Raw genomic sequence first — 23,029 nt, forward strand, 5'->3', positions numbered from 1 at the left:
TTTTTATGACAATGTTATCATATCTAGTGATGACTTTTTTCAAAAACATTTCGTTTTTGGTATCTAGTATTATTTGTTAAGTTTTGTTAATGGAATCCTTTAATTAACAAAAGAAAAAATAAAATAAAAAAATTGGTTGTGATTGTAATACATTCGTTCCAATATAGTATAGTGTAATAAAAAAATATAATTATGATTTTAATTGTTGATTGAGATTTACTATATGACAAAACAATAGTTTATATTGAATTGTCAAATTACTATACAGTTGCTATTTGGGAAACAGCAATTGTATAATAATTTAGTGGTTATGGTATATATTACTCATTACCTTACTACCAAAGCGGGAGTCGAACCCGTTAAATTCGATCATACGAAAATCTAAAAAGTCGTAAATAATTTACATTCTGTTCAGATGACATAAATGTAAAGAATCAGATGAAAGAAATGCGCGACATGTCGCATATATTATCGCGTATTTTCGTTGCAGAGTAAATCGTGCTTAGTATTATAGTTGTGTACGTTTTGGTGTATGTTCTTTTGAAAATAATTATATATTTTTGAATATTGTGTGACATTTGCAACTTACCACTTATTCTTACATCTTGTTCTGAAATCAATACTTCGGACTGTCGCTCGTCAGTGGTAGTGACCTTGCTTGTCATAAATGTAGGTTGAGTTTCAGAGTAAGGTGATATTTGTTCATCAACAAACTCGGATGTTACTTCGAGTTCATTTGTTACGTTCACGCCTTGTCTCAGTTTCTGTTCCTTGGGTTCTTTTATATGTAACTCATTTTCGTTTTGGAGTATAATATTGTCTGTGACTACTAAAGGTATTATACTAGTAGGTGTTATAGTTGAGGTCTTAGTTTGTGTCTCTTGTGTTTGCAATTCATCAACATGAGTTTGTAATATATTTTCTGTGCATTGTACATGTGTTAATGGAGTAACAGATTTATCCGCAGTTACTAGTTTGCTCTCATGTGGTACTAGACTGTCCTGTGTATCTTCATGTGTTACTTCATATACTGTATAACCTTCAGTAGTACTAAATGTTGATAGTGCTTGTTCCAAAGTGCCGCCTTTATCAAATGAAGATTCAATTTCACTTTCATGTACAATTACATCAGTTTGACTAATAGGAAGAATTTCAATAGGTTTTGGTAGAACAGTGGACTCTTTAAATGAAAGTGCATTAATATGTGAAGTGTTTTCTTCGGTTATAATTTCAGTTTGTTCTAGTGGCTTATTATCTAGAACATGTTGTGTGACTTGTCTCAATTTATTACCTTCTGTTGCGATGTCCTTTGATTCCTCGTTCGTTATGTTTTCTGTAACTATATAACTTTTATGTGTTTCAAGATCTAAAGACGCCATGTTTGTATCAGTTTTCAACAATTCTGGCATATCTATAATATTTTCGAGCACTTCTGGTCTTTCACTAGATATTTCTTGTAATATTATATGACTTTCTTCAGCTTTTTCTTTTCGTTCAGGTATATTTTCCAAGAAACTGGCTAGCTTTTCCTCTGTTATGACTTCGGTTTGTTCTAAAGGTTTAATTTCTATAATTTGTTTATCAGCAGTTTTACGTTGGCCTTCATGACTTACCATTGCTTCAGGTATTTCTTGTACATTATTTTCTATGGTAATATAACTTTTATGTAATTCTAATTCATAATTTATCTTACTTGTGTCAGGTTCATAAGTAGTAGTTAAATTTGCAGTACTTTCTATGACTTGTGGTTGGGTGTTAATTATTTCTTTAACAGTTGTGTGTGTTTCCAATGCTTTTTCATCTTTGGGTAAGAATTTCGTGAAAAGTTCGGGTATTTCTTCTGTAATGATTTCTGTTTGTTCTACGGGTTTAAAGTCAACTATATCTTGACTAGCTAGTGATGTTTCTGTCTCATAACTAGTTGTTAACTTTTCAGTACTCTCTATTACTTGTGGTTGAGTACTAATTATTTCTTTAACAGTTGTATGTGTTTTTACAGCCTTTTCATCTTTAGGTAAGAATTTTGTGAATAGTTCAGGATTTTCCTCTGTAATAATTTCTGTTTGTTCGAAAGGTTTGAAATCTATGATATCTTGGGTAGCTAGTGATGTTTCAGTATCATAAGTAGTAAACAATTTTGTAGTACTCTCTATTATTTGAGGTTGGATATTCACTACTTCTTTAACAGTTGTGTGTGTTTGTAATGCTACTTCATCTTTGGGCGAGAATTTTGTAAATAATTCAGGAGTTTCCTCTGTAATAATTTCTGTTTGTTCGACTGGCTTAAAATCTACGATATCTTGATTAGCTAGTGATTTTTCAGGTTCATAAGTAGTTGTTAATTTTGTAGTACTTTCTATGACTTGTGGTTGGGTGTTAATTATTTCTTTAACAGTTGTGTGTGTTTCCAATGCTTTTTCATCTTTGGGTAAGAATTTCGTGAAAAGTTCAGGTATTTCTTCTGTAGTGATTTCTGTTCGTTCTACGGGTTTAAAGTCAACTATATCTTGACTAGCTAGAGATGTTTCTGTCTCATAAGTAGTTGTTAACTTTTCAGTACTCTCTATTACTTGTGGTTGAGTACTAATTATTTCTTTAACAGTTGTATGTGTTTTTACAGCCTTTTCATCTTTGGGTGAGAATTTAGTGAATAATTCTGGAATTTCCTCTGTAATAATTTCTGTTTGTTCAAAAGGTTTAAAATCAATAAAATCTCGATTAGCTAGTGATTTTTCGGGTTCATAAGTAGTCGTTAAATTTGTAGTGCTTTCTATGACTTGTGGTTGAATGTTAACTATTTCTTTAACGGTAGTATGTGTTTGCAAAGCCTTTTCATCTTTGGGTGAGAATTTTGTAAATAGTTCAGGTATTTCCTCTGTAGTAATTTCTGTTTGTTCTACGGGCTTAAAGTCAACAATATCTTGATTAGCGAGTAAGGTTTCAGGCTCAAATGTTGTTGTCAACGTTGTAGTACTTTCTATCACATGTGGTTGGGTATTAACAATTTCTTTAACGGTTGTATGCGTTTGCAATGCTTTTTCATCTTTAGGTGAGAATTTTGTGAACAGTTCAGGGGTTTCCTCTGTAGTAATTTCTGTTTGTTCTACGGGCTTAAAATCAACGATATCTTGACTAGCAAGTAAAGTTTCAGGCTCGAAGGTAGTTGTCAATGTTGTAGTACTTTCTATCACATGTGGTTGGGTATTAACGATTTCTTTAACAGTTGTATGTGTTTGTAATGCCTTTTCATCTTTGGGTGAGAATTTAGTAAATGTCTCAGGAGTTTCCTCTGTAATTATTTCTGTTTGTTCAACAGGCTTAAAGTCAACGATATCTTGATTAGCAAGTGAAGTTTCTGGTTTAAATGTTGTAGTGAATAAGTTAACACTTTCAATTATTTGTTGTTGTTCATTGTTAATGGCTTCTGTTAGAATATCAGATTTTTGTGCTATTTCATCCTTAATGAGTTTATTATTAACTAAATCAGCCCCATCTTCTATTAATATAGTTTCAGTAGTAGTTACATGATGAGCAGTTTTTATGTCAATGTTCTGTTTCGTAGTAATTGGCATAATTTCGGATTTCAATAAGTCTTCTTTTTCTCTTGCCACTGTGTCAGTTATTGTAATGTGTTGTTGTGATTCAATCAGAAAACCAGCTTGTTGAGATTTGACGTCAATAGTAGAATATAATGTGCTTTCTTCTTCACTTGGAATGGTTTCCTTTACACCAATACTAGAATGTAGTGTTATGTTCGGCGTTGGTTGAATTGACTTACCTTCTGGAAATTTGTCTAAAGGTTGGAATACCTCTTCCTTTTCATTTGTCATAATTTCTGAAATATCAATGTAATGCTTGTTTTCGACTTGTGACTTTAATGTCTCTTTTTTCAGTACTAAGCTATTTTCTAGTGGTAATTCAGATTCAGTAATTACTATCTCTGTTATATCAAGTGACTTTTGTTCTTCTACATTACCCTTTGAAGTTTTTTCTTGTGGTTTTTCTCTTCTAAAAGTATCTTCAACCTCTCCAATAAATGGTTCTGATTTTTGAATGGCTTCTTGTATTCCATGAGTTGTAAGTGCATTGATTAAGTTTTTTCCAGAAACATGTAAATCTTCACTTTCGTGAGTCAATATAACTTCTGTATTTAATAATGATTGCTGTTCTTTAAATGACGGGTGTGCGTTTGTGCTTAGTATTTCAAATGTGTCACTTAATTCCTTTTCATTTTCTATTGCTTGAACTTCAGTAATTTGTTTTGCAGATGTTTCTACAAGTTTCTGGGTAGCTGAATATACTTCTTTCTTAAATTCTGAGAAATCAGATTCTTTTTCACCATGTAACACTTCAATATTCTGTATATGTTTTTGCAAATCGTCACGTGTTAATGTTGCTTGCGATGGTTTTAAAGATTTTTCCGTATAATCAGTTACACTACCAGTAGTCAAAATTTCAGTATCGATAGTGCTGTTGAGTGGGACAAATTGCACAGAAGCATCCTGGGTAGGTACAGAAAATTTACCATCAAATTCTTTTTCTTTGTCTATAGTTTCTACACAACTTGTAATAATTGCTTCTGTTTCAGTAAAATCTGGTACAACATTTGATTTTATCTGAGTTCGTTCAGGAATAATAATTTCTTTCTCTGCAGTCACAACTTCAGTTTGTTCGAAAGTATGTGACGTAATAGAAGTAATATTAGATTTCTGTTCAACCATTTTCTCGTTACTAAAATCAGATGTTGTTTGACTGGTAATAATTTCCTCAGTATGAGCAGTTTTCCCATAGATTTCATCTATTTTTTGGGAAGCTGTTTTATATCGCATTTCAAGTTCATTGGCATTTTCTAGGTTTTCCGATTGTGATATAGTCTCTGTTGTCTGCAAGCCATGCCGAGCCAATATTGTAAAATCTGCTTTTTGTTGGTCTGGTGCTAGCGGGACCATAAATATATTTTCACTTTCTATTGTTATTTTTTCGTCGTATTGTGGGGCTTGTAATGTTGTTAATGAGACAGTTGGTTTTGTTTCATTAACATCTTCTTTTGTTGCGAGTATACCTTCTGATGCGTGCACGATTGTTTCTTCTTGAGTAATGGCTTCTTTAGTTAAAGTAGCTTCCTTTGCTTTAACTAATAAAATATCACTTCCCGTTTTAAATGTTCCAGCTGAAATTTCAGGTTTGTTTTCTTCTACAATTATAGCTTGAGCGGAATCTACACTAAATGATGCCGCCGCAGTATTTGGTTTTGTTGTAGACTCTAAAGTAGATTCCTTTTCATTAAATTCTGTAGTACTTACTATTAATTCTTTGTGAGCCACATTTTCAATAGTTGCTGTTTTAGATTTATTAATAAAATCTTCGTTTTCTGTAACACCAACACTGGAATCTACTATTAATTCAGATAAAATTGCTACTGGACGCCCAATAATATCGGTTGTAGCCTGAAAACTTTCTGGGGATATTTTATTGTCATAATCAGATTCCTTTTCATGTTGTATAATTTCGGTAACATTCAAGGTTTCCTCCGTTGGAATAATTTCAGCTTTTATAGTCTTTTTATCTGGTTTAAAATCATTGGCTAAATTGGCTTGGCTATCCAATATCTTATTTTCAGTTATTTGAACTGAAGTCATGGTGTTGGATGTTATGTTAGCTTCTTCCATGTTTGGTTTTAAAATATCTAATTTATTTAGAGCATCCCGCGTGTTTACTTCAGAAACCAGAGCAACTTTGTGATCCGTATCAATATCAACTTTTGCAAAAGTACTAAGCTTTGGTTTATCTCCTTCAAAGCTTTCCTCAGTCATGCTGGATATTATTTCAGTTACGTTCAAACTTTCTCGACCAATAAATGTAGAAATAGCTTTACCCTCAGATGTTTGCTTATCCTCTAATTTTAGTAGCTGCTCTTCTACGTTTGTTTGGAGAATTGTTATTTCTTTATGTAGGTCTTGTTGCTTTGATGCTACTTCTGTTATATTTTGTGGCAAATTCATAAAATCTATTTGATCAGCAGTAGTAACTTCTTGTGATACGGGAGTTTTAAGATGATGTGTTGGCGACGGTTTTGCAGTTGTTAAATCAGGTATTTTATTCAAACTAAGCTTATTTTCAGATTCCGACGACTCGATTTCTGAAACTGTTAATGGGATATTGGGAATTAATGATGCAGTTATATTTTCTGGTTTTCTAGTTGAGTACTCCTCTGATATTTCTTGGTCATGTACCATTGGTGAGGTTATAATTTTGGCACTAGCTGTAATAACAGTTTCTGTAGCCGATTCATCTGTTACTTTATCCACAGTTTTAAGATCGCCCGTTGAAGTCAAATGTAATGTTTCAGCAGTTATTATAGTTTCGATAGCTTTTATGTCTACATCAGCTACAGCAGAAGTTTTGTCATCTTTAACAACAAGGTCTTTTTCTGTCTCATTTACTTGAACTTCTTCAGTAATATGCTTGTCTAATAAAGATATAGATATTTCAGCTTGTAAAGTAGGGGCAAATTTCCCTTCTTCAAATATTGTTTCTGAATCATGCGTGTTTGTTTCTAAGTTGAAAGTGTGTTGAAGTTCATTCACTCCAATGGAAGCTTTTTTGCTAGAAAATGATTCAGGAATAAATTCAGTTTCCTTAATGTGAGAAGTTGTTATAGAATTGCTTAAACTAGTATGTAACAAGAGATCTTTTCCAACAGTAAGCTCAGTAGGCAATTCTGCAACTGGAAGTTCTTCTTCTTTTTCATGAAATTCTTTAATAGATATTACTATACTATCTTTAGATGTAATATCTACATTTGCTTCTTGAGTTGGTGGTAATTTTAAAGCTGACAATGAACCTTCTTTTTCCTGGACGTCGTGCACTTCTGTTACTATTTGATTAGAAACTAGTACATCTTTTCGGGCAGTTTCCGTGGGTACAATCAATTCTGGATAATACTTCCCAGATTTATCTTCTACAAAGACTTCTCCTACTTCAATGGATTCTAATAAATTAAAGTTTAGTTTTGATGTTACTTCTTTTTCTTTTCCAGTTAAATCTACTTCGCTTTCTTTAATTTCATCTGTTACTTCTGAAACGGTTAGTCCTAACAAGGGAGTAAAAGATATTGATGCACTTGATTTTTTAACATGTGTATCTTCTAAGGGTTCCTCATTTACAGAAGTTATATGCTCTGATATATTAAGCGCATCTTTTAAAATCATACCTGTTTTTGCAGTCTCTAAATGTTTTTCTTCTCTTTTTAAGTCACCAACAGCAATATTCGTTAGTATTTCTGATGTTACGAGACTTTCTACAGATATTATACCTTTGTTAGCCTTATTCTCAAGTTTTGATTTGCTTGTATGGTATTCATCCACAGATCCACTTACTTCTATTTCTGTTATCTGCAAAGGCTCTATTTCTGATAGCGATGGCTTAATAAGTATCTTAGTATTTTCTTTTACAAGTAATGGGGTTTCTTTTTCTTGAGTCTGTTGTATATCACTAATAAGCGGATAATTAGTGTCAACTTTAAGGTTTGCAGTTACATCCTCAATTTTACCGGACACAATATGTGTTACTTCGCTAGCAGAAATAACTTCTATTTTATTTTCGTGAATATCTGTGGCTATTGTAGAGATGTAAGGTATGTTTTCATTATCAAGTGATCTAGTTTCATCCTCGTCGTAAACTTCCATTTTTTCTTTAGGGTGAAGTGTTTTCAATTTCGCAGTCTTCTCCATCACGATTTCTTCTTCAATTTCATTTATCTCCGATTCATTTTTCTGCTTCGAATGTTTTTTGCGTTTGGTCTTATCTTTTTCTTTCACATCTGTGAAATCACAGTAAAGTGTGTAATGAAGGAACACAATAGTAATAGGTAAAATATTAACATTACAATAAGCGAACACAGTCGGCACGTGTATTAAAAAGCGATTATTATTTGTTATATGGCTAAAGTGTACTGTCATTTATTTTGCTAGTGTTTACATAGTGTTAATTTAATTAAAAGTATATTATAGTCGAAATTAATACTTACTTGCAATGCGTTATTATACTTGCATCACTAAGTGTTAAAACAGCCCACACTCTTGAAGCACAGTTAACCATGAATGACTTGAAATAACGAGTTTTCTCTTTATAATCTTTTCTCATTTGATTTTGCAGTGCATTTCACTATATTATACCATGACCATATTGTATTTGAAGAAGTACCTTCCTAATGTTTCTACATTGACTGTTATATTTAACATCTGCACCAAATATGTATACATGCATACGGTCATAGTATAATATAGTTTAATGGGCAAATAGCTTTCTTTTTCCAAGTGGATTAGAGAACTATTCAATAATATAGTTCAAATTCTAGCTGCATATGTAAACGCAGCGGATTTAAGTTGACTGCTAAAGTCAAAAGGTTAAAGTGGAAATATATGTAGCTGGTTTATTTTCACAAAAATATATAATTTTTAATTAAATAACACGTAAAGTATGCTTCTTTGCTCTCACCCCCCCACCCCTTTTAATTATATTGATGATCAAATATCGTATATGTTACTATAATATAGCATATGTATTTTATGCAACTAATATGTACTTTATGCAACTAATTGATTAAAATTAACGACAACTTATAGTAATGAATTACTGAATGTTAGTAGCATTACTTCTCTTTTCGAACAGAATGCTAAATGCGTATCAGGAGCCAAAGCATATAATGTATCATAAAGCCTGTTATCAAAGCATGAGTTAAAGCAGTAGCAAAATAGTAAAAATTATACGTATAATAACATTAATAAATCATGTTAACTAAATTATACATTATTAAACATGATTTATGATAATATCGAATAGAAGGACGACCTGTATCCAATAAAGTTTTACACTCACCTTTAGTTTCGCGCTCTTGTATCACTGTTGATGTATCTGTGTAATAAGCATAATAATTGTAAATATAATAAAATCACATTTTATTCTACCAAAAAAGGACTATAATAGAATTAAATTAGATACCTCAATAAACATAAATAAAAAGGATAACAGTAGATAAAACTAACAAATTAATTACGTTGATATCTTATGTCACTAAATTTTAATATAATTAAAATAATGACAAATATTATATTTAGATTGTATACACATATATCACCTTATATATACTATATAAATATGACAGCTGTTTTTGATATAAGTAAAGTTATATTTTATTAATATGAAATATTGTTACGTAAAAATATGCGAAATGAGTTATATAATATTACTAGCTGTCCCGGCAAACGTTGTTTTGCCATATAAATTAATAACGCTATAAAAATATAGGGGTTGATGCTAGAAGGGTGAAAATTTAGGATTACATGTATTTTTGTATGTTGTATCATAAAAAAATAGAAACTAAAAATTTAGTCTAAAAAATAAAAAAAACAAATGTAGGGGTGGACTACCCCTAATATTTAGGGGAATGAAAAATAGATATTGGCCAATTCTTAGACCTACTCAATACGCTCACAAAAATTCATGAGAATCGGTCAAGCCGTTTCGGAGGAGTATGGGAACGAAAACTGTGACACGAGAATTTTATATATAAGATACAGTTGTATTGCATAAGCATTACTCAATGAATTTTCTTAGAGCCGTATTTTAAGAATAGTAGCAAGGTTTTTATATGGTTTAGTTTTGTCATGGTACTATTTTATGGTAAATACAACAAACAATGCTATATTAATTTAATAATTGTACCTAATTAGTAATAATTCCATTACCTTTTATAACTTCCGTAACATGTGTCTCTGCTAAATGTTCAGCTGAAGATTCCACGATAGTCTATAGAAAAGGAAAACAATTGTTTTTGAAACGTAATATAAATATTTCATATCTAATCACATCTCTTTTAAATGTACTGAGTAGATTAAAACCTTACGTCTAAGATATCTTTCTAGGTACCTCCATTTTAAAATATTTCTTTCGGCAAGCTATCCGCTTTTCAAACTATTTTCCGGTTTGAATTTGAACGCATCAGTTTTTTTAGATAATATTTTGAAATCGTATGAACAAACATTGATTTATTTACTCTTTTTACATGAACATTATGTAATAGATTTAATTAATTTTATTTATATACCTGAAATGCTTCTCTCTGTTCCCAGGAACGTGGTTTAAAGTCTTCTGGGTAGAAGTGAGCAATAACTTCTTCAACAGAAGTATGTTTCATCTCTACCATTTTCAAAAACGCACGGAATCCAACCTTTGCAGCAATAATGTCTTCATCTTGAGCGGTTTCCTCAGTAAGTACTTCGGTAATAAGTGCGCCGTGTCCTTGACGCTCTACTAATTGAACTAAAGCCGATTGTGATTGTGGTACACGCAAAGATGGGAAATATTGTGAATCATATAGACTTTCGATTTCCTCAGTTGTTAAACCACTTCGCAACATATATCCAATTTTTGCCAATTCCCGAAGTGGGGATTCTCCGGGACCAAATTCTTTTGCATTAATAACTTCTAACAACTCGTTTATTTCTGCTACTGCTCTCGTATCTTTTTCAACCATTTTTATTATGCCCTTTTGTTTTTCATGTGGAGTTTCTTCAAAGAGTTCAACAGTTTCTTCTTTCGGTTGTTGCGAGGATACTAAGTAGTCGTGTGGTGTTACAACAGGTTCTCCCTTTTCTGGTTTTGGTCTTGATGTTTCTTTTTTATCCACCTTCTTATAAGATGCAATATCCGTGGTTTCCACATGCTCCGCTTCACTTACTATAACTTTAGCTTTCTCTTTATCAATCTTTTTAATTGGTACTGGTTCAACAATTGATTGTACTTCTTCCGTTACCGTAGCAGATTCTACATCTTCTGTTATTTGTTTAGCTTTTTCTTTTTTAACTACCTCCTTTTCTGTTTTCTTTACTTTTTCTAACTTTATTTTCTCTTTGACTTCTTTTACTTTCTTTATTTTTTCTCCTTCATCAAATACTTGTAGTTTAGCTTTAGTTAATGCCATACCAATTTCACTAACGGCTTTACATGTGTAAGTTCCTTCTAACTCCTTCGAAGCTTTTCTTACAGTGCATGTAGTACGATTATCTATATTTTCAACTATATACCGCTCATCAGTTCTTATAACTTTATCATCCTTATACCACAATATTTCTGTAAATAAATATATAGACTCATATTATTAGAACATAACACTTTATACCAGTTATTACTTTTACATGTGAGTGAAGTGACTTCGTGTAGGTAGTAACATATCCACTACCTTAGTTTGTGAAGTCTTTATTTGGAACAATTTACAACTTAAGTGCATAAAATCATATGGTTGGTACACTATGTATTGACCATGTCATATGCAGTGAATGCGACGGCAAAACTCGTGCGCTGCCACTCACACTGAGGTTATAAATATAGGCGCTAGTGTTGCGCCAGCAGTTAGCGGACAGACGACATTAACGCACCCCTGCATTAGACAGTAATTAAGGTAAACGTTACAAATTGCTAATGACTCCAATTATGTTTCTATGAACAAATTTACTGACTTATTGATATTTAAATATCTAAGCATGTATAATCAGAAAACAATATACTTAAACAATTTTCGCAATAATTCAATTCTTATCAAGTTCTGATACGTCAAATATAGAGACAAAATCAATACCTGGAGTTGGGTTGCCGCTATAGACAGCTTCAAATACCACAGCTTCCTCTACATGAACTCGTTCACCCATTATATCCTTTACAAATGTTGGGACAGATTGCGTTGCTGTGAATTATAATTGTTTGTAATTAAGATGTTATATCAATTTGGGAACTAAATTATACTTTCAAATCAAGAGGGCGTAATTTTGGGAAATATGGCACCTACAACTTTAATCGTATATTTATTAATGAAATAAGAGATGGCATTGTCTAGATGCTTTATTTATTGTTGTTGTCACCATGAAACGTCACACATATGTCATTGCGCATCATGAATTGCAATAACTATAATATCGTGTCAATTGGCTTATAAAACCTGCAAGTACATAAATATACAATACAACATTTTTTTGCAATTAGTTGTTTAACTTATGTTGTAAATATAACATCGTCCGTCCGTCTCTTTGCATTATTTATATTGTAACCCACTGGCTGATTCGGGCAGAAATTTGGTGCATGTGACGCTAGAAATAGTTCAATAATATCATAAGAGGATGTGATAAACTAATTAGAACACAATTCTATATTTCTGTAATAACACAATGCAACCTTACCTACTGGTTTTGAGCAGATTTTACGCGATTATTATATGAGACTTATATATAACAAATAATAATTTTTAAATGACTTCATCCAAATAACTTATTTTAAAAAATCTTTGAGAAAAATATTTACCTGTATCTATCTCAATTCATTGTGAATTAATAATACAATGGATGTAATTAAATTGTTACCTTTTAGAGCAGCCTGCAATTCTTCCATATGAGTAACCCATTCAGGCTTTCTGTATTCCTTTGTACCAATGATACCTTTAAACATTACAAATATTTTACTAATTGAATTCATCATAATTTTTAAAAATACCCTTTATTTTACAACTGCTATAACTTTTTCAATTAAACTGTGTTCCGTATTTTACACTTAATGTCTATAAAACTCAAGATTTATGAAAACAAAATACTTTATGTCGTATGAAATAATTAGTGTAAGTAATAAATCCATATTTGCGTATATTTTGCATCATATACGAATTGTGATGTGTAGAACGGATGTAAATGAAAATAAAAAAATGATAAATTATTTTGTATATAAACTGCTGTAGTGGTAAAACGTGTTTTGTGAATTCATATTGGGGGCGTTCTCTATAAGTTAAACATTATCACTTTTCAGGATAGGATTAGGGTTTTAATTCTACACATGTATAATATAATACGATGAATATTCCAGGCACAGGAGGCAGATAAACTGAAATCATAACACATAAAATAGGTAATTAAAGATCAGTACGAAATATTACGTATATAAAGTTTTATATGTATAGAAAACGCATATACAATTTTAAAGCATGACACATTGTGTGTCATTTGAATGGCAAATACTGATGGTACCTAGGCAGTAATCATCGCCCATATACATGAACAGGACTACGGACTTCACAATATTAATTGACTCCCTTCCTCGCTTTTCAATCTAAAGATCGCTGAAATAAGTGAAACTGTTCCTCCGTAGAAAATTTTTTTTAGAAGCTACATCGGTAATCGGTAATAATTCAAATTTAGTGATGCATCATTTCATAGACTGAATTCGTAATAAAATTGTATAAACGTATTCGTTTCAATAATTTCTAGTTGTATGTACACAACTAACACAAACTCACTTTCTACAGACAAAGCAGCGATTGTAGCTGTTACTCCCAATGGATTAAATGCTTCAAATATTATTTCTCCCGTATCGTCTTGGTACACTTCAGGGATAATCAAAATAGATGTTCCATCTTCCATCTCCTCTATCTGATATTCTTGAGACTGTATAATTTCAACACCTTGTTTCATCCATCTTATTTGAGGTTTCGGAACACCTATAGCTTTGGCTTCCAATCTAAAGTCAAATAATATAATTCCTATTATTATTAATCCAATTTATTAAATATTTATAATATAATACACTATAATTTAAAATATGGGTTAATTCTAAGATGCTACACTTTAATTATTATGTATATATATATATATATGTATATACACTTCTTAATAGAAGCAAATATAAGAATAATATAATTTAATCAATATTACATTTAAATTTTTTTATGTGTTTCTGTATTTTATTACAAAGTAATAATTTGGATACCATATCGTGATGATTTGATGGAAACGGAATAGTGTTCCACGAAAATTATACATTTCATAAACTAATACTGGAACTCAAAAGTAATATATAATAAAAACAAACCTCGTTAATTGTCCTTCGGTAGTAGTTACTACAGTTGGCAATGCCTTTACAATGCGTGGTGCAAACTCTTCTATGTCACTAGTTTTCTGTAAAGAAATGTAAGTTTTTTTCATTTAATTTACTTGCTATAACCCGAACTTTGCCCATAGATAAATTAACTATTATCATAACTATAATTTGAATTCTATTACTCCATCCGTACAAAAATTAATATTTAGCTAAAAGAAGAGAAAAATAGTACTTACGTCATCGCTTAATATATCTTCTTCTGAAGCGCTCGCCACGTATTCATATGCTAGAAACATAAAATAATTCATTAAAATAATTGGTAAATAAATACTTATATAACCCTTTTAAAATAAAATGCACATTTCCTTGACTTTTCTTCCATGTTTTTAATTTAATACTGTATACAATTCTATTCTATTTGGATATAGAGTAATATGGATCTATTTTCAAGGAATTATGCACTCATAATGCTATAAGTAACGCAGTTAACATTCAAAAAGCTCTAATGCAAGCATTGTTTCTAAACCGAAGTTTATTATATTTGATACCATAACAATCATTTTATGATTTCTTTCCTAATGCGACATTGTAAGTTCAGTCAAAAGTGCTTCAAATCATGTTCAAATCGTGTTTTTATAAGCAGCGGTGGATGAACAATATGACTGACACAACGTTCTTTTGCTATAGAAGTTACACCAAGTATTTTTAACAATCTTATGATACCTAAAAACACAACAACTTCAAAGCTTCTATTAATTGATAACGAAGGTCGTCCTTATTAATATAAAACTTTAAGTACCTCTACAGATGCATGGCAAGTGTATGGAGCATATGTGTAATATGAGTTAAAAATTGTTTTGATAAAATTGAGTGCAAAATAAAGATTCTCTATGTATTCCGTAGATACATGCAATACATGCAATCATGAAACTGGAACTACTCGCTACCTTCAACATTTACTATACATTCGCTGTTACAACTGCCGTATTCATTTGTAGCTACGCACGTATATTTCCCTGTCATTTCTGGAAAGGCTTCTCTGATATACAATTCGCATAAACCTGATTCTTGTCTTGCAATTGTTATGTCTCTCGCTTTTTGAATAGACTCCTCATTACGATACCAATCAATTTTTGGCCAAGGCTCTCCTATAATTTCACATGTCAGTGTTATCGGTTCTCCATCCATTACCGTAATAGAACTTAAAGATTTTACAACGGTTGGCGCTTCCCCATTTTGTTCCTTTTCATGCTTTGCTAGTAAAAGTGAAGCTGAACTTGAAACAGATCCCGCAAAATTTTCGGCTCTACAAGTAATAATTCCTACTAATTCTTTGCTTATATCTTCAATGCAAAGGCATGATATGTTATCTTTTGTTGTAACATATATATTATTGATTTTATTTTCCTTAACATACGAAGTAACTTCTTTTGTATCAATAAACCATTGAAATGAAGCACTTGGATTAGAAACGACCTCTGTTTCTAACAATACTATATCGCCTACATAAACTTCTTTGGGACGAAGCGGTCTTATAAAAACAGGTGGCGTTATTTGACTTTCATCTGAATCTTTAAGTAATTTAATAGAACTTGCAGATTTAGCAATCATGTTATTTCTTTCAACGACCACTTCATACTTTCCAACTTGTTTCTTATCTGCATTAGTTATTCTCAAGCGCGATGCACCATTTTCAGTTACTATGCAACAATTATCATTTGTGTCAAGAAGTTGATTATTACGATACCATTTAATTTTATTATCACCTTCTGCATCAAATGTAACCACAATCTCAAAATCACTGTTTTCTTTTACAGTTTTTGCCATTATCGGTTTAATAATGATTGGTCCCACTTCTGTAAAACATTTATTAGTTAATGTGTATATATTCTTCCTCGAATTAATATTTCATTGTATGTTAGAAATATATAATTTTAATTCTAATTTTATATGAAAAGTGATTGCGGAATTTCTTGTACAATGTAACCTACTCTAAAAGGCATACGCAGTAATTATAAACAAATATATATGTGAAATGTTACACATTAGTATGTAGTGCAAGAGCCATGGTTTACATTTGACTGCCGTGTATATTTATAATTATATAACCCAATTAAACATAAATAAAAACTAACTAGCTTTGAAGAACAAATAAAATATATATTTACATTTCATAGGTTTGTTTTGCATAATTATAACTTTGATAATTATAAGTACAAAAAAACATAAAATAATCTAATACTCACACTCTATTTTACGTAATATAATTAAATAAATAAAAAAATATAAGTACCTATGTGATTGTAGTTTATATGTCAAAAAGATGTTGTGTCCTCTATTCAGCCATGCATCTGTTTGCATTTTATGCGGGACATTTATTGTAAGATTAATTACATCTTCAAAAGGAAATTGACCAAATAAAAAGAAACTTACCTTTGTCATGTCCCTTTTTCATTTTCTTAACTTCTTTCTTGTGTTTCGTAACTATTGTCGTAATTTCTTCTGTTTCCTCAACCGTTGGTTCTATTTTATCTGGCTGATCAATAGAAATCTCTTCAATCACTATTTCTTCTTCTGAAGATTTTTGTTTTTTAGTCTTTTTCTTAGTCTTCTCTACTTTTTCTACTTTAGCCATTATAGGCTCTGTGACAATTTCTTCAGGTTTTTCTTCTTCAGGCTCTTTAGGCTTCGGAATAGGTTTTAGTATAACTTCTTCCTTCGGTTCCTCTTCCTTTGGTCGCCTTTTACCTGTTGGCCATTTAACTTCTTCAGGTTGAACCTCTTCTACAGGTTTCTGTTTCTTCAGAGGTTTTAGTTGCACTTCTTCTGGTTTTTCTTCTACAGCCGCTTTAGATTTCGGAATAGGTTTTAGTACAACTTCTTCCTTTGGTTCCTCTTCCTTTGGTCGCCTTTTACCTGTTGGCCATTTAACATCTTCAGGTTGAACCTCTTCTACAGGTTTTTGTTTCTTCACTGGTTTTAGTTGAACTTCTTCTGGTTTTTCTTCTTCAGGAGCTTTAGGCTTCGGAATAGGTTTTAGTACAACTTCTTCCTTCGGCTCCTCTTCCTTTGGTCGTCTTTTGCCTGTTGGCCATTTAACTTCTTCAGGTTGAACCTCTTCTACAGGTTTTTGTTTCTTCACAGGTTTCAGTTGTACTTCTTCCGGTTTTTCTTCTTCAGGCGCCTTAGGTTTCGGAACAGGTTTTAGTACAACTTCTTCCTTCGGTTCCTCTTCCTTTGGTCGCCTTTTACCTGTTGGCCATTTAATTTCTTCAGGTTGAACCTCTTCCACAGGTTTCTGTTTCTTCACAGGTTTTAGGTGCACTTCTTCTAGTTTTTCTTCTTCAGGAGCTTTAGGTTTCGGAATAGGTTTTAGTGTAATTTCTTCCTTCGGTTCCTCTTCCTTTGGTCGCCTTTTACCTGTCGGCCATTTAACTTCTTCAGGTTGAACCTCTTCCACAGGTTTTTGTTTCTTCACAGGTTTTAGTTGCACTTCTTCTGGTTTTTCTTCTTCAGGCGGCTTAGGTTTCGGAATAGGTTTTAGTACAACTTCTTCCTTCGGTTCCTCTTCCTTTGGTCGCCTTTTACCTGTTGGCCATTTAACTTCTTCAGGTTGAACCTCTTCTACAGGTTTTTGTTTCTTCACAGGTTTCAGTTGTACTTCTTCCGGTTTTTCTTCTTCAGGCGCCTTAGGTTTCGGAATAGGTTTTAGTACAACTTCTTCCTTCGGTTCCTCTTCCTTTGGTCGCCTTTTACCTGTTGGCCATTTAACTTCTTCAGGTTGAACCTCTTCTACAGGTTTTTGTTTCTTCACAGGTTTCAGTTGAACTTCTTCTGGTTTTTCTTCTTCAGGAGCTTTAGGCTTCGGAATAGGTTTTAGTACAACTTCTTCCTTCGGTTCCTCTTCCTTTGGTCGCCTTTTACCTGTTGGCCATTTAACTTCTTCAGGTTGAACCTCCTCTACAGGTTTTTGTTTCTTCACAGGTTTCAGTTGAACTTCTTCTGGTTTTTCTTCTTCAGGAGCTTTAGGCTTCGGAATAGGTTTTAGTACAACTTCTTCCTTCGGTTCCTCTTCCTTTGGTCGTCTTTTACCTGTTGGCCATTTAACTTCTTCAGGTTGAATGTCTTCCACAGGTTTTTGTTTCTTTATAGGTTTTAGTTGCACTTCTTCTGGTTTTTCCTCTTCAGGAGCTTTGGGCTTCGGAATTGGTTTTAGTATAACTTCTTCCTTCGGTTCATCTTCCTTTGGTCGCCTTTTACCTGTTGGCCATTTAACTTCTTCAGGTTGAACCTCTTCCACAGGTTTCTGTTTCTTCACAGGTTTTAGTTGCACTTCTTCTAGTTTTTCTTCTTCAGGAGCTTTAGGTTTCGGAATAGGTTTTAGTGTAACTTCTTCCTTCGGTTCCTCTTCCTTTGTTCGCCTTTTACCTGTCGGCCATTTAACTTCTTCAGGTTGAACCTCTTCCACAGGTTTTTGTTTCTTTACAGGTTTTAGTTGCACTTCTTCTGGTTTTTCTTCTTCAGGCGCCTTAGTTTTCGGAATAGGTTTTAGTACAACTTCTTCCTTCGGTTCCTTTTCCTTTGGTCGCCTTTTACCTGTTGGCCATTTAACTTCTTCAGGTTGAACCTCTTCTACAGGTTTTTGTTTCGTCACAGGTTTCAGTTGTACTTCTTCCGGTTTTTCTTCTTCAGGAGCTTTAGGCTTCGGAATAGGTTTTAGTACAACTTCTTCCTTCGGTTCCTCTTCCTGTGGCCGTCTTTTGCCTGTTGGCCATTTAACTTCTTCAGGTTGAACCTCTTCTACAGGTTTTTGTTTCTTCACTGGTTTTAGTTGAACTTCTTCCGGTTTTTCTTTTTCAGGAGCTTTGGGCTTCGGAATAGGTTTTAGTACAACTTCTTCCTTCGGTTCATCTTCCTTTGGTCGCCTTTTACCTGTTGGCCATTTAACTTCTTCAGGTTGAATCTCTTCTACAGGTTTTTGTTTCTTCACTGGTTTCAGTTGAACTTCTTCTGGTTTTTCTTCTTCAGGCGCCTTAGGTTTCGGAATAGGTTTTAGTATAACTTCTTCCTTCAGTTCCTCTTCCTTTAGTCGCCTTTTACCTGTTGGCCATTTGACTTCTTCATATTGAACCTCTTCCACAGGTTTTTGTTTTTTCACAGGTTTTAATTGCACTTCGTCTGGTTTTTCTTCTTCAGAAGCTTTAGACTTCGGAATAGGTTTTAGTACAACTTCTTCCTTCGGCTCTTCTTCTTTTGGTCGTCTTTTGCCAGTTCTCCAACTTACTTCTTTGGACTGAGTCTCTTCTAGGGGCTTTTGTTTTATATCTGTTTGGAATTGTACTTCTTCTGGTTTTTGTACTTCAGGTGCTTTTGGTTTAGGAATGGGTTTTAGAATAATTTCATCCTTTGGTTCTTCTTCTTTTGGCCGCCTTTTGCCTGTTGGCCATTTAACTTCTTCAGGTTGTATTTCTTCTACAGGTTTCTGTTTCTTTATTGGTTTCAAATTAACTTCCTCGAGTTTTTCTTCTGTTTTTGCTTGTGCTTTTTGTTTAGGAATAGGTTTGAGTACTACTTCTTCTTTTGGTTCCTCTTCTTTCGGTTGCCTTTTACCGGTTCGCCAACTTACTTCTTCAGACTTTACCTCTTCTGTAGTTTTTTCTTTTACTACTGGTTTGAACTGAACTTCCTCTACTTTTTCATCTTCGGGAGCTTTAGGTTTGGAAATAGGCTTTAAGATAACTTCTTCCTTCGGCTCCTCTTCTTTTGGTCGTCTTTTACCTGTTCTCCAACTTACTTGTTCAGGTTGAGTTTCTTCTACAGGTTTTTGTTCTTCAGATGCTTTCGGTTTTGGAATGGGTTTGAGTATGACTTCCTCCTTTGGTTCTTCTTCTTTTGGACGTCGTTTTCCAGTTGGCCATTTTACTTCATCTGGTTGAGTTTCGTCTACAACTTTTTGTTTCTTCACGGGTTTTAATACAATTTCTTCAAGTTTTTCTTCTGTTATTGATGCTTTCTGTTTAGGAATAGGTTTAAGTACAACTTCTTCTTTTAGTTCCTCTTCTTTTGGTCGCCTTTTACCAGTTCGCCAGCTAACTTCTTCGGATTGTATCTCTTCCACGGATTTTTGTTTTAATACTGGTTTGAGCTGTAATTCTTCTGGTATTTGTTCTTGCAATTTTTCTACTTTAGGTTTCGTAATCGGTTTTAGATTAACTTCATCCTTTAGATCTTCTTCTTTTATATGTCTCTTACCAGATAACCATTTCAGCTCTTCTGGTTGACTGTCTTGAATAGGTTTTTGTTGCTGCCTAAACTTTTGTTGTTCTGGTTTCTGTGGTTCATAAGAAACGTCAGTATCTTCAGTAATTTTTAAAATTACTGTATCTTCTTCACGTGTTAATGATTCTTCAATAACCTCTATAGTTTCTAACTTTTGAATGGAACTTTTCCTTACTTGTTTCAGAGTGACATCTTCTAATTTTTCTTTTACAATTGGTATTTTTTCTACTTTTGTTGGTCGTAGTTTGATATTTTCTTGATTCCATGGAGTGGTTTCTTTCCTTTCTTCTAATATAGTAGTTTGCGGTTTTCTCTCCTCAACAGATGGTTTCCTCCAGTGAACAGATGGTACTTGTTCATCTATAACCTCATTCTTTGATTCAGTAATGTCTACAGCTTCAGACTTTTCTGGTTGTCTAGGCTTTCGCCAATGTTTTATTTCTAAATTCTTTGTCGATTCATCTAATACTTCAGACCTATTTACGTCTAATATAGATGTGTCTTCTGTTAGCAGTTGTGTTTCAATTGATTTAGGTTTATCTTCCTGTCTAGGTTTTCTCCAATGTTTAACTTCAAGACTTTTTTGCTCATCTATCGACTCAGATTTAATTATATCAATCATTTCTGAATCTTCTGTATCTACTTTCTTCTCTAAGAAAGATGGTTTTTCACTGCGTGGTTTTCTCCAAGATTTAGTTTCCAGTATTTCTTTAGTAGTTTTTTCATCTGAAACTTCATTTGTTTGTAATTTTAATATACTGCTGTCATCAGTAATTACTTTTTTATCTAGTTTTGGTTTTCTCCAGTGTTTTACTTCAGAAATTTCTTGATGGCTAATTTCTTCGCTAATTTTATCAGATTCAATAGTCTCTTGACTCTGTATAGACAAAATATTGGATTCCTCTGAACTAACGGTTTGTTGAATAGTTTTTTGATCTTGACGGGGTTTCCTCCAATGTTTAACCTCCAATTTGTCTTCTGTTGTCACGTCTACTGTATCTGTTTGACTTCTTCTACGCCACGGTACTGTTGTGGTCCGTTTACTTGATTCCACTTCTTGTAGGTTTTGTACTTTTAAAATATTTATATCTTCTGTAGTTTGGTATGACGTACTGCTGGATGATATGTTATTTTCTTTCGAACTGTAAATATCAACTTCTGTTTTTTCTTGAAGGTTCTTTTGAGAACTGAATTTTCTGGATCCTGCAATAAATAAGAATATGTCTGTTAAAGTAAATTAAGATTAAATATTCGCAAGTCAGATACTAAATTATGTAAATGATTGGATTTAGCAAAGTACCCTCCTTATCCTTAGATAAAAATAACAAGCAGTTTAATTCTGTCTTTAATAACTTTTAATAAACAATACACAAATAAATATTGTGCTATATGCTTTCTGGCTTGTATCATAACTGCTTATAGATTCATAATTGGGTCATGGCACCCAGCGAAACTTCTAATTATAATTAGTTTTTATATAGTTTTATAATAAAGCTGTCAAGCAAATTTAAAGTAAATAAGCACCTTATTGAACAAGAAATATTTTGTAAGGCAACTTGTCTTACAAAATTTTCCCTGGTCTATTCATATAAAAATATAATGCATAAGAAATAATAACTACTATTTGCTCGCTAGTAGAATATTTTGATATATACTTTTGAACGTAATGATTGTAAATTGAATGACAACTAAAAATATTAACAGTTATACATAAACTGATTATTTTTCTTTTTATAAATACAGTTATACTACATACATATTAATCATTTATTGATTTTGTTTCACCTTATGAATCTTGGCATTGTTTTAAATTATGCTCATCAGCTCTGAGTTGGATTTTTTATTTATGTAAATTTCAGCTCACTTTCAGCTCTTAGATGATCAGGTTTAAAGCTGATAAGACATAGATTATCGATCTCGTGATACTCTTTATGTCAAATTTCATTACGATTCATTTATCTCTTTTCTCTACAAAAGGTCACAGACAGACGTACACGCATTTTCAACATTACCAATAGTAAGTATCTATAAATATATGAAAGTTGCCAAATATTAGATTGATTAAATGTTTAATTGACGGCCTAGGTGGTCTAGTAGAATAGAAGACCGATTTACTGATGATGCTCGCGGGTTCGATTTCTCGCTTATTCAACAAATTATAATATCATAATATTACAAACTATATTGATGGTGGCTAATCAATAGGATTTATAAGCGCACTGACCTATTATAGCCGCCGAGCCAGAGGCTAATTTCATCAATTAGTTTCTCCCGGTCGCAAACTTCTAAGATGGTTAAGATAGTTGTATTATGAATCCTAGACGTCAGCTGCGTTCTCGAGGGTAAAATCAAAAACGGCACCCTCGCAGACTTGTAAAGAAATTTCCGTCCGGTTCTAATTGCCATCGAGTCTACAGAATTCTTCAAGATCAGTCACTGGTTAACGTGGCCTGCTGTTGGCTCACGGGCCATTACAATTTTTTCCATTTATATCAAACTTGTACCACACTTATGGGCTGTTAGTAAATTTCTTATTTTGAATATTATGGTATCTAAAGATTTATATGATTTACCAAACATTCTAGGTAGGCAGTTGCTTTAGTTACGATATTCGTTACGGTTTTATTTGATAAATTTTAGGAACAATTACCATCTTTGCCATTTTATACAACTTGTTTGTAAAGTGAACTTTTCACCCAGTTCCAATATGTATGTAATACCTACCTAAACGCTGCTAATAAGGTATCACAGACTGTGATGTACAAAGATGTACTGTCACAGAATGTACAAAGTTTTTGCTTATATATATATATATAAGCAAAAACGTTGTTCT

General features: G+C 32.6%; 1 protein-coding gene across 1 annotated transcript in view; it reads right to left on the reverse strand.

Annotated features, from left to right (window-relative positions):
* The window catches only part of LOC131849129 (titin), a 115,579-nt gene that overhangs the window by 39,276 nt on the left and 53,274 nt on the right, over positions 1-23,029 (reverse strand). Inside the window, exons 22-38 of the mRNA XM_059199123.1 lie at positions 20,601-21,399; positions 20,012-20,477; positions 19,736-19,972; positions 19,058-19,663; positions 17,378-19,000; positions 16,865-17,320; positions 16,351-16,717; positions 14,865-15,773; positions 14,154-14,203; positions 13,909-13,994; positions 13,337-13,557; positions 12,414-12,488; positions 11,639-11,743; positions 10,109-11,133; positions 9,750-9,810; positions 8,881-8,916; positions 590-7,822 (exon numbers count right to left, since the gene is read on the reverse strand). Of these exons, the coding sequence (XP_059055106.1) occupies positions 590-7,822; positions 8,881-8,916; positions 9,750-9,810; positions 10,109-11,133; positions 11,639-11,743; positions 12,414-12,488; positions 13,337-13,557; positions 13,909-13,994; positions 14,154-14,203; positions 14,865-15,773; positions 16,351-16,717; positions 16,865-17,320; positions 17,378-19,000; positions 19,058-19,663; positions 19,736-19,972; positions 20,012-20,477; positions 20,601-21,399 (14,355 nt within the window). The remainder of the gene's footprint in view (positions 1-589; positions 7,823-8,880; positions 8,917-9,749; positions 9,811-10,108; positions 11,134-11,638; positions 11,744-12,413; positions 12,489-13,336; positions 13,558-13,908; positions 13,995-14,153; positions 14,204-14,864; positions 15,774-16,350; positions 16,718-16,864; positions 17,321-17,377; positions 19,001-19,057; positions 19,664-19,735; positions 19,973-20,011; positions 20,478-20,600; positions 21,400-23,029) is intronic.

This window comes from Achroia grisella, unplaced genomic scaffold, assembly GCF_030625045.1.
Source record: "Achroia grisella isolate CSIRO2021 unplaced genomic scaffold, CSIRO_AGI_Agris_v1 utg640, whole genome shotgun sequence".
Lineage (NCBI taxonomy): Eukaryota > Metazoa > Arthropoda > Insecta > Lepidoptera > Pyralidae > Achroia > Achroia grisella.